This window comes from Podarcis bocagei, assembly GCF_964188305.1.
Source record: "Podarcis bocagei genome assembly, chromosome: 14".
NCBI classification, from domain to species: Eukaryota; Metazoa; Chordata; class Lepidosauria; order Squamata; family Lacertidae; genus Podarcis; species Podarcis bocagei.
Genome location: NC_138139.1, coordinates 29,189,234 through 29,208,827, shown reverse-complemented (window position 1 = coordinate 29,208,827; position 19,594 = coordinate 29,189,234). Strand labels below are relative to the sequence as shown.

Sequence of the window (19,594 nt, the reverse complement as noted above, 5' to 3'; positions counted from 1 at the left end):
GTTAATATTGCTGTACACTGCCCTGATATCTTACAAAAGGGTCATATATAAATAATACTTCTATAAATAAACAAACATTTATCTGAGCTAAGGCAGGCACTGACTCTGATGAGATCATGGCACCTCCTTGAGACTTTCTTCTCCACACAAGCATTTGCTGGCTGCTTAAGATTTTAGCTTGGTGCCTGTGTGTGCATAGCTACAGTATGGATTTCTATTTATTACATTCCATATCCCACTTCTTTCCTCTAAGGAGATCAAGGTTGCGTCCATGGTTCTCTCCCTCCTTATTTAATATCCACAACAACCCTGTGAGGTAGGTTAGGCTGAGAGGCAGTGATTGGCCTAAGGTCACCCAGTCAGTTTCTTGGCCGAGTGGGGATTTTAACCCAAGTCTCTCAGGTCCTAGCCACCCCCCCCTCTCTCTCACACACAACCATGAATATAATCTTACTGAGATTATAAACAGATTAATGTGTGTGTGTGTGTGACTGCTCTGCTATTGCCCAGAGAAACAACAGTGTAGTGCAGTGGTTAGAGTGCCGAAACAGGAATTGGGAGACCAGGGTTCGAATCCCCTAGCTGGGTGACCTTGGGCTGGCAACTTCCTCTCTGCCTAACCTACCTCACAGAATTGTTGTGGGGATTGAAGGGGGGGGCAACTGTGTAGTCCACCTTGAACTCCTTGGAAGAAAAGTGGAATAGAAATGAAGCAAATAAGTAAACAAATAAATGTTTTAAATAACCGCAGGAGTAATTGTATGAATTCAGCAGCGGTCCGAGTCCTGGACTGGGGCCTAGGAGACCAGGATTCGTAACTGCCATGAATCTAACCGGTGGCCTTGGGCCAGTTGCTACTCCCCTCAGCCTAGACTACCTGCCAGGGTCGTTGTGCAAGTAAAATGCAGAAAACCATGTATTCCACATTTTGGAGGAAAGGTGGAATACTACTAATACATGCATACATGAATAAATACATCTTTGTTGTTTTGCTGGAGAGAGAGAGAGAGGTGGACTCACTGTTATTAGGGAGTGGGGTCCATTTGTACAGCTTCCCCTTGTAGGCTCTGCCGTTGAAGCGGCTGCATTGGAGTTGGCGGAAAGAGGGTCCGTCGGAGGGGCAGGGCTTGGTGTTGCAAACCCTGAAGCGCTTCCTCTCCCCCAGGCAATACTTCCCACCGTACTTTGGCCTGAGGTTGGGACAGAAAGACCGACGCACACCCACATTAGGAAGAACTATCTGACAATAACAGCTGTTTGACGGCGGAACATAAGACCTTGGAAAGTGGGGGGCTCTCCTTCATTGGAGGGTCTTAAGCACAGGTTGGATGGCCAGGGAGAAAGGGAACCACATTTCTCCTTCTCTCATGATGCTAGAACTCGTGGACATCCAAGAGCTGAATGCTGGAAGATTCGGGCCGGATAAAACAAAAGTCCTTCACGCAGCACACAAAATGGACGCAGCTAGGGGGCAGGGGAGGCAGCTGCCCCCCCATCAAGTAAATAAATAAAAATACTTAACTGAAAGTAGAAATAATCAGAATACAGTGGTACCTCGGGTTACCTACGCTTCAGGTTACATTCGCTTCAGGTTACAGACTCCGCTAACCCAGAAATATTACCTCGGGTTAAGAACTTTGCTTCAAGATGAGAACAGAAATCGTGCTCCGGCGGCGCGGCGGCAGCAGGAGGCCCCATTAACTAAAGTGGTGCTTCAGGTTAAGAACAGTTTCAGGTTAAGAACAGACCTCTGGAACGAATTAAGTACTTAACCCGAGGTACCACTGTATCTGAAACTGAAATGCTCGCTGAGGTCATTTGGGCGATGTTGTGGCACATGAAAGGTACTCCCTGACGTTAATTTTTAAATTTAACTTGCTAGTTTTCAAACGACTGAAGATTTCGACAGTTTTTTTCTGAGCACTTGGGCTCTAAAGAAGGTAAATTAAAACAACAGTTGCTGAGACATTTCATTCTAAATCTGCTAGACAGAGACAGACGGAGGATGAGGACAGGTGGGTGTTCTGCCCACCCCCCGGCCCAGGCAACATAAATCCTGGCTACACCCATGGTGCATCGTTAACCTATGGAACTCTCTCCCACTGGAGGCAGTGATGGCCACCAACTTGGATGGCTTTCAAAGAGCATTAGACAAATTCATAGACAGGATGCTGGACTAGAAGAGTCACTGGCCTGATCCAGCCAATGCTCTTCTCATGTTCTCATATGCCCCCCATGCCTGCCCCCACTGCAAGCAGAACGGTTGGTCACTTACGTGGGGCTGTTGCACTGCCGCTCTGCGTTCTGCACGCCCGCCCCGCAGCTCCGAGAACAGGCCGCCCAAGAACTCCAGGCCGCCCAGCCTCCGTTGATGGACTCGGGGCGGTATCCCATGTGGACACATTCCCCATTGAAGCACCACTGTGGAGGAAGGGAAGGAGGAGGAGGACATCAGATGAGGCTGGTCTGTACATCCAGGCTCAGGCAAGGCCTTCTTCCAACCTGGCACCATCCAGATGTTTTGGACTACATCTCCAAACTCTAATAACAACTGTAGCAGAATTTCAATACCTTAGCAATCATATAAATAGATGTGTGTGTGTGTGTCTATATGAGAAAGATTCTGGGCTTCATGTTTGGGGAGTTATTTTAGAAACCCCACAGGCAATATCTGAAAATGCAAGCCTGAAGCAGGCAGTTTGATCATTTTCCCTCGAACGGTCTTCCTAATTAAGTACAACGTTTTATCCGCAAACCAGCAGAGCATGACTCACAAATTCTCTTTAACTCATGACAGCTTTAAAAGAGGGGAAATTATGTCCTAAAAGCCTCACGACCAGAACAAACGGCATGATCCGAACCTAGAAGCTAATAGTAGAATAAAACCATTATCGTAGCCTAGAGAGCACTTTTTATGAGGTGACTCATAAACCAAATTAATAAAATAGATGTAATAAACATTATGTCCAAATGAAATGTTGTAGAGCAGTGAGTGAGCTCTCAAGTTTGCAAAAGTCTTCATGAGTCTGGAAGCTTTCTTTAAAGTAAAAAGAAGAAGAAGAGGGGGTTGCGGAAAAAAGGATTTTGTGGATTTTGTAAAAGCAGCCTCTCAGCCTGCAGTTTGGGATAGTTTTAAGGCAGAATTGGGAGAGGGCTCTGACAGATTTAATGAAGGCAGCCTGTGGCTGGTGTGTGAACATCTCAGGTTGCACCCAAAGCCAGCGGGAGGAAGAAACTTGAGATGCTCTCCTTTAAAAAAAATAAAAACAATAAAGCCAAGAGTAATTTGGGTTCCATCTCCAGCTCTAATTGGAACACTCTTTCTTTGCAGTGGAAAGAAAGGAAAGAGTGGCTGTCTGTATATACTGAGCAAGAGTGCATTTTATAGAGCCAAGTAGAAGCCAAATCCGGCAGTGGGAACACAAAAAGCTCCCTTAAACCAGGTCTGACCACGCATCTATCTAGCTCAGTATTGTCTGCACTGAGGGCTTATTCACACACAGCTTTTGCCCTGTACTTTTCAGGCACAGCTCTGCACTTTAAAGTTCCATATCAGAGTGCTCCGTTTTTTTCCGCCCTGGAGTTTTCCCCATGAAAACCTGCCCTTTAAAGCAGAAATGGCGAGGCGCTTCGGCACAGAGCTTTAAAGTAGCATGGACCATGCCTGTAAAGCGTGGAGGAAAGTAAAATCCCCTTAAGTTGCAATAACAGAGGTAGCCTGTGCTCACTACTCAGTGAGCTTCATGTCTGAGTGAGGATTTGAACCCAGCTCCTAGTCCAGAGGAGCATGCGTTTGCAGGGGAATTACCTTGCCTTCGTCGCATTTGGTGCCATCGACCGCTGCATCCAGCTTGGAGTGACATGTGTTCCCCACGGAGCACCACAGCGTGCTGCAGACACTCTGTAAGACGAGAAGGCAAAAAAAAAAAAGAGGTGAGGAGTTTTTTCTCCTTATGGGTGGAATGAGCCCCACACTGCCCTACAGAAGAGAAAAGGGGAGAAGCTCCCACTTATTCCTTTCTCATCTCCAAATCCAGGCAGTGCAGTTTCCCTGCCAATGTGGCCCCCAACACTCTGGATTCTTTTTGACAGTCTTGTGTGAACCAAAGACCAATTTGAAAGGAGCACACTAAGAAAGGCACTGAAATTGGCATTCTTTACAAACCACCATCAATGTATAGATGGTGCTTGATAAAGTAAAGGCAGGCGAAAATGGACAGGTCCCCTCTCCAAGGACTTTACAATCTAACCCAGCCTTCCCCAATCGGGTGCCCTCTAGATGTTTTGGATTACAACTTCCATCAGCCCCAACACAGCGTGACTGAGACCGATGGGAACTGTAGTCCAAAAAAGTCTGGAGGGTGCAAGGTTGGCCTAAACTTTCATGGTGTGGGAGACTAGAAAGGGAAAGGTAAGCATACATAATGTTTGATGTATCACAGTATTTTAATATTCTTTTGGAAGCCGCCCAGAGTGGCTGGGGAAACCCAGCCAGATGGGCGGGGTATAAATAATAAATTATTATTATTATTATTATTATTATTATTATTATTATTATTATTATTATTACAGCAGAAAGTGGGGGAAGAGGAATGGAGGAAATGCTTGTGTGGTGTAGTGGTTAGAGCACCAGACTCGGACCTGGGAGGCCAGGATTTGAATCCCCCACTGGGTTATGGAGCTCACTGGGTGACCTTGGAAAGTGGTGAGCTCTCCTTCATTGGCAGTTTTTATACAGAGGTCAGATGGCCATCTGTCAAGGATTCTTTAGCTCTGATTCCTGCACTGCAGAGGGTTGGACTAGATGACCTTTGGGGGTCCCTTCCATCTTTACGGTTGTGTGATTCTATGGTCACAGTACTAGCTCTACCAGGGGTGAAAATGCAGGAGCTGCTTACCCAAATCTTGGCTGAACTGGCCTCCTCTCCACTGAAGTTTCCTTCTGGAGAGGGTTTCTCGGATGAGATTAGACCCCGCCCCACCTGCCTACCCTGTTGAGAATTTGATGCTGCATCCAAAATAACTGGGGAGCCCCCAAGGCTCCAGCCCCTCCTTACATCCATATCTTCACAGTAGGTGGAGTAGGCACCATACTGCAGCCGGCACTGGTGGCTGACATCGTAGAGGACTCCCGGAGGGATGGAGGGGAAGTCAATCACATCTTTGGCCGGTGGGTCGTCCAGGCAGAGCCCCCAGCCCCGGCTGTGGAGAGAAAGACCCAAATAAAAGGGGTGAACACAAAGCCATGGGTTGCTGAATTAGCCAAAGGCCTGGGAGAAGGGGAATGTTTTCACCTGGTACCTAAAGATATGCAACAAAGGCTTTATAGGTCAAAACCAGCGCTCTGAATTAAGCCTGGAAACAAATTGGCAGCCAGTGAGGCTGGGCCAGGATTGGTGTAATATGCTCAAAACTGTCTTGCCCAAGTGAGCAACCAGGTGACCAAATTCTGCACCAGCTGAAGTTTCCCAACAGTCTTCAGAGGCAGCCACACATATAACATGTTGCAGTACAGTGGTACCTCGGGTTACATACGCTTCAGGTTACAGACTCCACTAACCCAGAAATAGTACCTCGGGTTAAGAACTTTGCTTCAGGATGAGAACAGAAATCGGGCTCCGGCAGCGCGGCGGCAGTGGGAGGCCCCATTAGCTAAAGTGGTGCTTCAGGTTAAGAACAGTTTCAGGTTAAGAACAGACCTCTGGAACGAATTAAGTACTTAACCTGAGGTACCACTGTAATCTAACCTAGGTTACCAGGACATTGATGACAGAAGTTAGGCTATCGCTGTCTGGATAGGGGCAGAGTTGGGCCACCAGCTGAAGCTGATGGAAGGTACTACACGCCAGCAAAGCCACCTGAATTTCCAGCTTGGCTTGAGCCCCAGGACCTCTTATCTGACACAATGGCCTCTGCAAGCAGACCTGGAGTCTTTAGGCAGGGTTGCACCTCATTCCCAAGTGAGCCCAAGGCAAGGCCTGAATGGCTTGGCTCATTCACTGCCTTGGAGCCACGGGCCTGAAATCTGGGCTAAGGTGCTGGTTGCTTGCTCTGTCACAAGAAATAGCAAGAAAAGGGCTGACAAGCAGCTGGACTGCAGCTGCTGCCCTCACAACCTCTGTGGTTCTTTTCTACAAGAGCCAAAGCGGGAAAGAGCAGCTGGGCCAAGCAGGAGCTGACAGACAGACCCCCAATCCCCAGGCGCTTGGCTTAAGTGCCCTGGGGGGGGGGGAGGCAGGAATTGGCAGCAAGGAGGCGTTAAAAATAAACAATGCCGGAGGAAAGAATTTGGCACAACTTTTCCAAGAGGACCAGTCTCATCTGGGACAGGGCTGGAGTCCACACTAGAAGCACAGGGCCAAGGCAGAGCCAAGCCCCTCCTTCATCAAGGCTTTAACTGTTTATCTCTCATTCATGTAACCCACACACTGTTCGGTTTTGAGTGTCGACCCACATACAGCCACCCAGTGATGCAGTGTTATGCGACCCCCAAGTCAAAGAGATAAATAACTATTCAACCTTTAGAAGACACCTGAAGGCAGCTCTGTATAGGGAAGGTTTTTTAAAAAAAATGTTTAATTGTTTTATTATGTTTTTATATGTGTTGGAAACCACTCAGTGTGGCTGGGGCAACTCGGTCTGATGGGTAGGGTATAAATAGTAAAAAATACTATTGTTATTGTTGTTATTATTGAATAGGATGTCCTTATTTTCATCAGATAAATGTTGGAGGATATGGGATCAGGGTGAGGGGCAAATTTCTGCAGTGGGGTCCCTGCTTCAAGCCTCCTAGAACTGCCTCATCAGCATGAAAAGGAAACTTTTCGGCCACTGTGCGCTTCAAAGTTAAGCATTGAGAACCAAGAAAAGACAGGTGGGCCTTCCGTCTCAGGAGAGTGGGGTGCAAGTTCTCCTACGTACCATGAAACTTCAATGAAAACACAGCTGAAGTCACCTGAAAGAAGATCTTGGAGCTCCCCAAATAATTTGCCCATGCACATGCACAGAAAATAGTAGATCCAAGTCTATTTTTCCCAGCCAGAACTTGCCAGAACTCAGTTCCAGCACCTCTGAAGAGGGCACCATTGCCATTATAAGAGAACAAGGGAGGTGTTCATGGTGAGTCCCTGCACCTCTCTTTCTAGAAACATTGCACTGAGCAGAACTACCTGAAAGGCAACGCACGGAGATCTGCCCTGGTCATTGCAATGCATCTTTAATTATTATTATTGTATGCTTATGGGATTATTGCATAATCTTCAAAACGGCATAGGTGTGAACGGGCACAGGTGTGACTATCATTTGCAGTGTGCCTTTCCTGCAGAAGTCCATGGCTTGTGACTCAGTCGGTAGAGCACTAGACTCTTAGTCTCAGAGTTGAGGGTTCAAGCCCCACGTTAGGCAAGAGTCCTTAGACTAGAGGACCCTTGCGGTCTGTTCCAACTCTACAGTTCTATGATTCTATGGCTCATAATTCAAAAACCACCAAAAGCCTAAAGGGGCACTGACTGCAGGAGCCCTCTCTGCTGATGTCAGCACCCGAGAAGGTCTGTAGGGAAGGAGACGATTTTTCAGGTATTTGGGGCTTAAGTCGCTTCATTGACCCAAATGCCCCAATGCCTTGCCCCACCCCTCCAACACACACAGAGTGAACAACGACCCCTGCATCACAGCCACGGCTATCGAGAGCTAAGCCAATGGTAATGGCCCCTCAGACTTACTCGAGGAAGCGGGTGATGTACTCCCTGCTGCAGTGGGACCAGGTGAGTGGCGAGGTGTCGTACAGGAGCTGTGGAGACATGATGAAAGGTCTTTTCCCAACTGGCTCACAGTCATTGCCGCTTCCGTCATGCTGAATCCCAAAACTGTAAGAGCACAGCCCCGCAAAGGGGGAGGTGAGCCACGCGCCCAGAGACACGACCGCAAAGGAGCTTCAAGGGGGCACCCCAAGATCCGGGACGGAAGCCAAATTCGCATCCACACACCCCGGGGCGGGAGTCTTCCCTCCCCGAGCCTTTGAGGGATCAGTCTTGACCGACCGAGTGAGTGCTCTCCAGAGGGGTTGAGACTACAATACCCATCAGCCCCAGCCAGCAGGGTCATGTGACACTGGGGCCATGCTGTCTGTGGGAAGAGGGAGGTAGTAGACTCTAAATCAGGGGTCGGCAAGGTTTACCGGCCATGGGCTGGATCACTTCCACGGAGATCGTCCATGGGCCGGACTGGCGCAGCATAATGCCGGAAATTGCGTCTGTGCATGTCCAGATGCCGAAAATCACACCTGCACAGAAGCGCTTTTCGGTGTCTAGACGCGATTTCCAGTTTCTGTGCGTGCGCAGACGCAATTTCTGGTGCCGCTCAGCAAGTCCCCGCGCTGCACCAGTTTAGTGCAGCGCATGGGGGACTCGCCGAGCAGGCAGCTTGGTTCAGGGGCGGTTCGTGGGCCAGTAAAACGGTCTTTGTGGGCCGCATCCAGCCCGCGGACTGCATGTTGCCAACCCCTGCTCTAAATGCAGCATTCCCTGACCTGGTGACCTCCAGATGTTTTGGACTACAATTCCCATCAGCCCCAGCTCAAGCCCTCAAACAGGATCTGAGCACCAGAGCCCTTTCTCCTCCTGTGTTCTGCAGCAACTGGAATTCAAAAGCATTGCTGCGTCCAACTGTGGAGGCAAAGCATGGGCATTGTGGCTAATAGCGATCAATAGTCCTCCACAAATTTGTCAAACCCATTTTTTAAAGCATCTAGATTGGTGGCCATCACTTTATCCTGTGGGAGGGAGTTCCACAGTTTAGCTATGCATTGTGTGATCGAGTGCTGCCCCTTCAGTACCTGTGTCCAAGTTCGTGAGCCACAGTGAAGGCCAAAGGGAGCCCCGTGTCCTCGTTGATGTTGCAGCTCCTGTGAGGCTGGCACATGCCGGAGACGTGAGACAGGCCGAGAGTCTCACAGGGACGGTTCATGGCGGCACAGAGGTCTTTCCTTCCCCAGGCAGGCAGGAAACACACACATGAGGAAAAAGAGGCAGCAATCAGCCTGGTGTGTTTGCATAAAGGGCTGTGCAGAGGTTCTATCACATCCGCTGTTAATTGCATATTCATTCCAATCTGAGTAGATAACAGCCAGTGTAATGTAGCTGTTAGACCTGGGAGATCAGGGTTCGAATCCCCACTTGGCCAGGAAGCTCACTGGGTGACCTTGGTTCAATCCCTCCCCCTCAGCCGAAAGTATGTGGGAGGGTACTTGAATTGATAATGAAAAAATTAACACACTGCTTGTGTACTGTTTACTGCATATGAAACTTAATGTACCACTGGACAAGTTACTGTAGTTATATGTTGTTTTTGTATTTACATGAAAACCAATAAAAATTATTTGGAGGGGGTGGGGTGGGGAAGACGAGCAGGAGAACCAATAATAATGATGATGATGATGATGATGATGGTGATAATAATAATAATAATAATAATAATAATAATAATAATAATAATAATAATAATAATTTATTATCATCATCATCATCATTTATACCCCGCCCATCTGGCTGGGCTTCCCCAGCCACCCTGGGCAGCTTCCAACAAAATATTAAAATATTAAAAGATGCTATATATATGTAAGAAATAAAACAAACAAACCTGGTGCCCTCCAGATGTTCACAGAATTGTGGAGTTGGAAGGCACCCCAAGGGTCATCTAGTCCAACCCCCTAAAATGCAGGAATCCTGCCCACAGCCGTCCCTGGGTGGGCTTGAACCACCAACCTTCTGGTTAACAGCCAGATGCACGGACCCAATGCACCACACAGGCTCCATGTTGCATGATGCCTCCAGCTCTCTTTACCACCCCAATCGCTGGCTCTGCCAGCTGGGACCGAAGGGATCTAGAAACCTACGACATCAGTGGGGAACCACATGGGATGCCCTTGTTCGTAGCGCATGGACTTACCACTTAGAGACCTAAAAAATGTTGGGCAGTTTATAAATGCCTTCAAAGAAATGCGTGGCAGCGCCAACGCAGAGCCTGAGCACAGCTATACCTTGTGAGCAGGACAGCCACGTCGTGGTGCAGCGGATGGTCGTCCCCCTTCACATTGATGGCTTTCTGCCACTTGCAGAAACTTCTCAAAGTGTTGTCTGCGTGGTGAGTGATTTTCAGGTCGTCCTACAGAAACGGAGATGAGGCCCCTCCCGGTTAGCAAACATTGCTTTGGTCCAACCCCACCTGTGCCCAGTTCTGGGCATCACTATTTAAGAAGGATGTTGACCAGCTGGAAGGTGTGCAGAGGAGGAGGACCAGGATGATCAAGGGTCTGGAAGTCAAGCCTTATGAGGAACAGTTGAGGAAGATGGGTATGTTTAGTCTGGAGAAGAAGAGACTGAGAGGAGGTACGATAGCCATCTTCCAATATCGGAAGGGCTGCCCGCCACATGGAAGATGGAGCAAGTTCTGCTGCTCCAGAGGGGAAGACTGGAACCAATGGATTCAAACGACAAGAAAGGAGATTCTGACTAAATATTAGGATAAAATTTCCGTTAGCAAAAGTGGAACAGACTCCCTCGGAAGGTGGTGGACTCTCTCCATCAGTGGGGGTTTTTAAGCAGAGGTTGGCTGGCCATCTGTCAGGGATCCTTTAGCTGTGACTCCTGCACTGCAGAGTGTTGGTCTACATGACCCTTGAGGTCCCTTTCAACTCTTCAATTCTATGATTCTATGCTTTGTGCTGTATTCCTGTTTAGCATTCCATCAAGACACACTTTGGGGGCATTCCCATTACTCTGTGTCCTCCACCTTATTATTTAAGGTAAAGGTAAAGGGACCCCTGACCATTAGGTCCAGTCGTGGCCGACTCTGGGGTTGCGGCGCTCATCTCGCTTTATTGGCCGAGAGAGCCGGCGTTTGTCTGCAGACAGCTTCCAGGTCATGTGGCCAGCATGACTAAGCCGCTTCTGGCAAACCAGAGCAGCGCACGGAAACGCCGTTTACCTTCCCTCTTTATCTACTTGCACTTTGACGTGCTTTCAAACTGCTAGGTTGGCAGGAGCAGGGACCGAGCAACAGGAGCTCACCCCGTCGCGGGGATTCGAACCGCCGACCTTCTGATTGACAAGTCCTAGGCTTTGTGGTTTAACCCACAGTTCCACCTGCGTCACAGCACTCTGTGTCCTCCACCTTATTATTTACAAAGCTCCTAATAGGGTCAGATACTAAACAGGCCTTTGCCAAGCAGCTGCACTCTCCAGACATTTTGGACTATGATTTCCAGCAGCCCCGGCCAGCGTTTCAAGAGATCCTGGGCCTCGTGTATCGCATCACTGATATGCCTATTGGTGTCATTGCCCTGAGCATCATCTCTTGCTGTTGGTCCAGCCCTGCCTTGAAGATTCGCCCTCCCCAATAATTGCATGCATAAGCACGCAATACAAGCACATAACATCTCCTCCCAACACACCCCAGCAGCCTAATCTGCACAGAAATGCACACACCCATAGACAAATTAGAAGACTCGTGCATGAAGGACCCTCACCGCTGCAAACCATCGCCTTTCTAGAAACACTTCCTGCCTTTCACAGAGGCAGCGCTAGGCTGACAGGGGAAGCCTGAAAAAGCCACTGAAATTGCTTCAGGGAGAAATTGCTATGTGGTCTGTGGGTTGTGCAGAGAGGCACCTAAATTCCCAGAGGCCTGTTCAACCTAATTGCAGAAAGTTGCTCCTATATCCTGTGATGTGCTGGCAGGAACAGAAGGTGTACTAGCTAACCTCTCAATCATAGAATTGTAGAGACAAGAGGGACCCAAACGGTCATCTAGTCCTACCCCCTGCAATGTAGAATTCACAGCTAAATGCTTCTGTTATTATTATATTTCTTTATATACCACATTTTCCCCAGACCAGAACTCAAGGCAGCTTACACAAATAAAAAACGATGCAGATAAAATGCAAAAAGCTAAAAGCGTATAGAATGCAATTGTTAAAAAGTAATTAAACTAATAAAATAATAATAATAATAATAATAATAATAATAATAATAATAATAATAATAAACACCTGAATCAATTAAAATACAGATAATGAAAACAGCACAGCAGTATTAAAAGCCTCTTTGTACCTCTTCTTCTTCCAGGAAGATAAGGCGCACAATAGAAACATGGATAGGGTTCCCAATGCTGGCATCGTGGAACATTCCGGCCACCTGCGCCAAAGGAGAAACAGAGCTGATGAAGGCTCAGGGGGTGGAGGGTGGGAAGACCCTGCTATCACCACACTCCCTTTGTAACTCGCACTCATTCATTGGATTTATATCCCACCTTTTCCTCCAAGCAATACATGCTTCTCCCCCTCCTCATTCAAACCCCTGTGAGGTAGGCTGGACTGAGAAAGGCAGTGGCCGGCCCAAGGTCACCCAGTTAGCTTCATAGCCAAGTGGGGGTTTGAACCCTGGTCTCTCAGGTCTTAGTCTGGCATTCTAACCACCATGCTACGCTTGGTCCTCAGAAGATCAAGGCTGGTGTTCAACGCAAGTCCTGCTCAGAGCAGACCCACTGAAGCTGATGAACCCGACACAGGGCTCATCCATGCTTCCGTCTGCCCCACTGCTTTCCTCTGGGGAAAGCGGCAGTTTGGCGCTGAATTGGAATAAACAGCAATAGGATTTTACACAGATTGCCTTTTCTTCTGATTTAGAGTTAAGAAGTGATAAAAATTTCACACACAGTTACAGTCGTACCTTGGAAGTCGAACGGAATCTGTTCCGGAAGTCTGTTCGACTTCCAAAACGTTCAAAAACCAAAGCATGGCTTCTGATTGGCTGCAGGAAGCTCCTGAAGCCAATCGGAAGCTGCAGAAGCCCCATTGGACATTCAGCTTCCAAAAGAATGTTCGAAAACCAGAACACTCCGGGTTTCGATTGTTTGATCATTCGGGAGCCAATTTGTTCAGGAGCCAAGGTGTTTGAGATCCAAGGTACGACTGTACCTATAACAATGTTACATTAATATGAATGTTACTAATATATAGAAATCAGTATCAATTCATTTTTCTTCTGACACACTCTCCCTCACAGTCTCTGGGTTCTCGCCCAAGGTCCAACAAACTCTCAGTTCACCCACAAAAGTCTCACAACAGCAGAGATCACCCTAGTCTCTCACTCTAGACCTGTTACTATCTTCTTTAGTGGGTTCTGCAAACCACTACAGTGGATGCTCGGGTTGTGAATGTGATCTGTGCGGGAGGCACGTTCGCAACCCACAGCGTGCGCAACCCTCAGTGCCGTGTCTGTGCATGCGTGGGTTGCGATTTGGCTCTTCTGCACATACGCAAAGCGCGATTTAGCGCATCTGCGCATGCGCCGAAACCCGGAAGTAACCTGTTCCGGTACTTCCAGGTTCGTTGTGGTGCGCAACCCGAAAATGCACAACCTGAAGCATCTGTAAGCCAAGGTATGACTGTATTCTGAATAATACTTTTATGGGGTAGGGGGCATTAGGGATGAGTTTATGGGCCCAAAGAGGAATTGGGCTGGAAAAGTTTGGGAACCACTGGTCTAGTGCACTGAACAGCTTTCCCCACCCAGCACAAAGACTGGTTCTCTCTCTCCCACCCCTGAAGGACTCACCATGTTCATGACCGTCAGGACGTACTTCTCGACGTTCTCGCTGCCGTGATACTTGACCATCTTGGTGTCGGCCACCACCAGGGTCTCCACCCACTTCTCCTTGCTGACAGAGCGCTGCTTGATCCGCCGCTTCCTCCGCCGCTTCTCCTCCCACTTCTCTCTCTGCTTCTCAGAGGTCTCGAGGCTTTCTTGGAGGTTGAGAGGAGAAGATGAGAGGATGCCTGGGACCCTCTGCTGCTGCTGCTCCTCTGCAAGCTGGTCTGCCTTGAAGCATCTGGGTCCCTTCAACAGGGGTATGGGTCCATCTGTGCCCTACAGATGTGGTTGGACTCCATCTCCTATCACCACTCATGACCACTGAGGGCAGCAGTCACTCAAGGATGGGGAACCTGAAGTTCTCCAGATGTTCTTCAGCTTCCACTCCTAACACTGCCAATTGACCATGCTGGTTGGGATTGGTGGAAGCTGATGTCCAACAGGCTTCCAACCCCTGGATCTATGCCATCTTCCCACTCAAATAATGGAATCTAACATACCTCTTTCCTCTGCAACAAGGATGCATGCCCACCACCCAACTTTGATTCTCCAGGCAAGTTTTTGCTGTAGTCCAGGGCTGGGGAAACTTTGGCTCTCCAGATATTACTGAACTACAACTTCCAGCAGCCAGCATAGTCCAACTGCAGGGGCGATGGGAGTTGTAGTTCAGAAAAGCTTCTGAAGCCATGTTTTAAATGGCGGGGGGGGGGGTCCTAAAAGCAACAGGGGCAAACCCTCACCCCCAAGCGAGGCTGCCTTCAGATGGAAAGTGTTTACTGTAGTGGTACAGTATCCGTGGCTAATCAGTGTCTCGACTCAAAGTGAAATCTACAAATTAGATCCTCCCAGACAAGATGGGAGGCCCAAAGTGCAATCAAAACCCACCGAGAACATCCCGCAATTTGCTCCAGAGACTTTTCCCCCCCAGCAGCAACATAGATGGAGATTTTTAGGAGCTGCATGGCACGAAAGAAAACCTTGCCCTTTGGGGAATGCCCAGTCAGGGCTGCACCATCTTGCACACAATCCCCGCTCTCTCTTCCAGCCTTTGAACTGCGGTCACGGTCAATTAGGCAGCTGGAAAGTGAACTTTGGAAACAACTCCCCTGCAAAAATGCAGAAAATGCTCTTCTGAATTGTGTCCAAAAGATTTTGGACAGCCTTCCCCAACCTGGTGCCCTCCAGATGTTTTGGACTACAACCCCCACCTGCCCCAGCCAGCACAAACATATTTTTTCTGCTTTTTTTTTGTAGGCGCATTGTTTCTAAAGTTCTCTTTTCATTCATGCTGGCTGGGGCTGATGGGAGTTGTAGTCCAAAACATCTGGAAGGTACCAGGTCAGGAAAGTCTGTATTTAGAGCTCCGAAGGTCAAAACCAGCCCTGGTCTGCTTAGCAGAGCCATAGCTGAAAACATGTTCCCAGGAATTTCCATTAAGAAGCATGGATTCAACATTTCTCTGGATAAAAAGTCCCCCGCTACAGACTTGATTCTGCTTTTCTCACCCACGACTGCTTTTCACATTGACACGTACATTCATGTGAGCAGCATTCATGTCGTTAATGTCACATCTAGGGGACATATAATGTGAATTTTCAAATAACAAAGTCAGCATGCAATCTCGGGGAGGAAAGTAAGCAAGCTAACACATTAGGAAGCTTCCTTCAGCCAACAAATCATTTGTGAACCAGGGGGGGGGAGTTACCTTGGACCCCACACATCCTGACAACGGCAGACTGCTTCCTGTCTTGTTTCGTGCTCACGACCGAAATAAACTCTTCGGCTTCATAATCTGGGACGTGGCGTCTATATATCCTGTGGGGATGGGCCGCCTTCTCCCTGGAGTTGCTCTCAGGCAGTGGCTCGATAAAGAAGTCTTCATTAGCCAGCCGGAAGACTCCTTTCTGGAGGTGACAAGAGTCATCATCACTACGGTACATCAGTTTCCAAGTCTTAAGAGTTTGCAGATGTGGTTGCAAATAACAAGAACATAAGAAAAGCCTGCTGGATGAAGCCAATGACCTATCTAGTCCAGGAACCTGTTATATAATAAATAAATAAACCTGACTATAATAAAACCTTTCAGGATTGGGCCATCACTGAGAGTGGAATGAGACTCCCAACATCAGTGGTCTCAGAATCTAATGTGTGTTGCACATGATCTCTTCTGCAAAGCTTTCCAGGGCACGGCATGCCGGAGTCTTGTTTGTTTCCTTTAATCACAATATCTAAGAATAAAACATTACTTTTTTTTAAAAAAGAAAAAAGAACCTGCAAAGGAGACGAGACTTATAATTACCTTCACTCGTGCCGAACAACAATTGCCAAACCAGATGTTGTACAAAAACATAACAAAAGAGGGATGTTGCACTGAAGGTCAGCGGCATTTATAACTTGCCATTAAGGAAGTTTCCAACTCTACAATGCATCAAAGCCACCAGGTCAGTTCCTAAGCCAGGCTTCCCCAACCTGGTGCCCTCCAGGTGTCTTGAACTACAACTCCCATCAGTCCCAGTCATGATGAGAACACAGCCATGCTGGCTGGGGCTAATGATGTTGAGTTGATGGGAGTTGTGGTCCAAAACACCTGGAAGGCACCAGGTTGGTGAAGGCATTAGAATCACAGAATCATAGAATTGTAGAGTTGGAAGGGACCCCAAGGGTCATCTAGTCCAACCCTCTACAGTGCAGGAATCTCAGCTAAAGCATCCATGACAGATGGCCATCCAACCTCTGCTTATAAACCTCCGAGGAAGGAGAGTCCACAACCTCCAGAGGGAGACCGTTCCACTGTCGAACAGCTCTTACTGTCAGAAGGTTTTTCCCTATGTTTAGTTGGAATCTCCTTTCTTGTAACTTGAAGCCATTGGTTCAAGACCTGCCCTCCAGTGTAGGAGAAAACAGCCCTTGAGATATTTGAAGATGGCTATTGCAGGGGATGGCTATTGCAGGGGGTAGAGACGCGGGTGGCACTGTGGGTTAAACCACTGAACCTGGGGCTTGCTGATCAGAAGGTCGGCGGTTCGAATCCCCGCGACGGGGTGAGCTCCCATTGCTCGGTCCCTGCTCCTGCCAACCTAGCAGGTCGAAAGCACGTCAAAATGCAAGTAGATAAATAGGTGCCACTCTGGCGGGAAGGTAAACGGCGTTTCCGTGTGCTGCTCTGGTTCGCCAGAAGCAGCTTAGTCATGCTGGCCACATGACCCGGAAGCTGTACGCCGGCTCCCTCGGCCAATAAAGCGAGATGAGCACCACAACCCCAGAGTCGGCCACGACTGGACCTAATGGTCAGGGGTCCCTTTACCTTTACTGTAGGGGGTTGGACTAGATGACCCACTGGGTCCCTTGCAACTCTGCAATTCTACGATCCGATGGTTCTACATCTTAAGATGCAAAGAGTCCATGATGCTTACCAGCCCATCACAGGTGCTTAGAGCAGCCAATCCACTTTCTTGTTCCTGGTTCTGAACAGACCCGATCATATGACATGAGTTCTGCTTGTAAGCCTGGATCTTGGCGTGGGCGATGCCTCCAAACCGTCTCTCACTGACGAAGCCGGGAGCCAGGAGGCGGCTGTTCAGGCTCAGGTTGAACATCAGCTCCTGCCCTCGGTGGTACAGCTTGTAGAAAGCAAGCGGGCGATTCCTCGAGGAGATGGCCCTTTTGTACAGCGAGCGGTAGGACAGGTTGTAAGAGAGGAAAAAGCCTCGCTCGTCCACCTTGACGGGGTGAACGACGTCATAGCCAGGATCTTGTGCATCGGCAGATCCAACCCCTGCAGGAAATACTTTGGAATGACCATCTGGGAAGAGGAAGGGCCAGTCCCTCAAAGGCAGGAACAATGAACCTTCCAGGTGTTTTAGACCAGAAGCTGGTCAGCAATAACTCACAAAGTGTCAGTGAACTCTTTATTCAAAGAAACAACCCAGCTCAGGCCTATTGAGCACTGCAACTCTTCCCAGCAGATCTTGCCCCAATGAGGCAGTTGTGAGACCAGTGTTAGAAACTGAGATATAAAAGCTAGGAGCCAAGTAGCACCTTAAACCTGGGTTATGGTCACCACAAGGATATGCCTAGGCGCATTTTTTCCTACAAGGTTATGAAGCTGAAGGAAGATGTGCTGGACTCGTCAGCAGGGTCACGCCAAGGTGCCAAAGGCGATGGCACTCGAGGCTCATGGAGAAGGAACGGTCGGGGAGTCTGACTGTCAGGAGCCTTCTCTGCCCCTTAACATTGGGGTCCCTTGCCCAGAGATTTTGAGAGGCCCCTGGAGTTGGCACACCTGACCCTTGAGGTCCCTTCCAGCTCTACAGTTTTATTGTTCTACTAAGCTGGAATTGAAGAGTCGGACACGACTAAATGACTAAACAACAACAAGCTGGAATCTGTGCTTTCCAAAGCTTTATCACCTAAGCTCTGGCTGGCAGACAGCACCTGAGAGTGCAGGTAGACAAATCTCCAGTTTCCTCCGCTCTGTCCTCCAGAGGTCAAGAGCGGGAGATGATCCTGGCTGCTGGGTCAGGCCAAAGGGGGCCCAACTAGTCCAGCATCCTGTTCTCTCAGTGCCCAACCAGGTGCCCCGGGGCAAAGCCCTCAAGTGGGACCTGAGCACAACAGCACTCTCCCCTCCTGCAGTTTCCAGTCTCTGGCGTTCAACATCATGCTGCCTGAGTTAGTATATACTTTGGCCCTTGTGGCCAGTAACTACTGAAAGCGCTATCTTTCATGGATGTCTTTCATCCTTTTTTAAAGGCTACTAGCCATGATGCCTATACCACCTGTAGGGAGTTGCAGGTGGGCAGAGTGCTCTTGCACTCAGGTGCTGCTCGCGGGGTTTCCCTTTGGGGCATCTGGTAGGCCACTGTGAGAAGGGGGTCCAGAACTAGATGGGCCAGTGGTCTGATCCTGCAGCCAAGCTCTTCCTTCTGTTTTAAAAGCCATTGGTTTGACTTTGGGAGCCCCGGAAGTGCACTCCATTGTCTCATGAGACAGAGGGATGCCAGCCGAAAGCCATCCAACTTGGTGGCTGTCACTGCCTCCTGCGGGAGTGAATTTCACAATTCAACTCTGCACTGCGTGAAGAACTCCTTTCTTTTCTCTGTCCTGAATCTTCCAACATTCAGCATCACTGGGTGACCGTGAGTTCCAATGTTAGAAGGCAGGGAGAAAAACTTTTCTCTATCCACTTTCTCAATTGGGACTCCAGAAAAGCTGAGATAGATCCCTCTGATCTTCCGAGAAGGCCCAGCGGGTGCTACAAAGGAGACCCCCCCTTGAATAAAAACAGGCTGCCGGATGCCAGGAGGAGAGCCTCCCAGCCCCCCCCCACAATCTTGCCACAAATATTTCCAAGGAGACAATAGATTTGGGGGGGGGGCGCTGCTCCAAGCAGCCTTTTGCCCAGATTCAGTCCACAAACATCCAAAGCACCCACTGAAATCTAGATGGCAGGCAGTGATCTTTTCAAAGGAATGCATAGAAGTTTGTTGCTGCTGCTGCTGCTGCTGCAAGAAGCTGCAACTTGAGCCGGGACCCCCGACTTGCCCCCGCCCCGCCATCCCCCGATTTGGCACCGTCTCCTCCTGCACCTTTGCCTCCGCCGGACCTTTTTGAAAAGGCACTCTGTGCATGCTCCGAGCACCCTGGCTTTGTATCCCTCCCCATGCAATAGGAACTATTCCCTGCCAGGAGCCGGGGGCTGCAGGCGAAGCCTCCAAGGGAGAAAGCAGGCGGCACAGTCCGACTCCCCCCCACCCGCTCCGCAGCACCCACCTGGCTTCTCGGTGCCGCCCCCCCGGCGGGCCAGGAGGGCGGCCACCAGGAGCAGCGGGAGGGCCATGCTGGGCAGGCGGCGGCGGCGGCCGGGGGGCGTCCTCAGGCTGCTGGCGGGGGGCGCCCGGCCGCCTGCTCCTCCATGCCCGGGGCTCCCGGCTTCGCGCCCTGGC

At 49.2% G+C, this 19,594-nt stretch overlaps 1 protein-coding gene across 2 annotated transcripts in view; it reads right to left on the bottom strand.

Moving 5' to 3' along the window:
• ADAMTS7 (ADAM metallopeptidase with thrombospondin type 1 motif 7) overlaps positions 1 to 19,594 on the bottom strand; it is a 67,881-nt gene extending 48,287 nt beyond the window's left edge. The window contains exons 1-12 of one of the 2 annotated variants that reach the window (XM_081171009.1): positions 19,422 to 19,594; positions 17,063 to 17,451; positions 15,355 to 15,553; positions 13,614 to 13,801; positions 12,108 to 12,191; positions 10,037 to 10,161; positions 8,834 to 8,983; positions 7,722 to 7,865; positions 5,058 to 5,202; positions 3,809 to 3,901; positions 2,276 to 2,421; positions 1,021 to 1,190 (exon numbers count right to left, since the gene is read on the bottom strand). In XM_081171009.1, coding sequence (XP_081027135.1) covers positions 1,021 to 1,190; positions 2,276 to 2,421; positions 3,809 to 3,901; positions 5,058 to 5,202; positions 7,722 to 7,865; positions 8,834 to 8,983; positions 10,037 to 10,161; positions 12,108 to 12,191; positions 13,614 to 13,801; positions 15,355 to 15,553; positions 17,063 to 17,451; positions 19,422 to 19,488 — 1,900 coding nt within the window. In that variant the 5' untranslated portion in view covers positions 19,489 to 19,594. The remainder of the gene's footprint in view (positions 1 to 1,020; positions 1,191 to 2,275; positions 2,422 to 3,808; positions 3,902 to 5,057; positions 5,203 to 7,721; positions 7,866 to 8,833; positions 8,984 to 10,036; positions 10,162 to 12,107; positions 12,192 to 13,613; positions 13,802 to 15,354; positions 15,554 to 17,062; positions 17,452 to 19,421) is intronic. The other variant, XM_081171010.1, reaches the window with a different exon arrangement.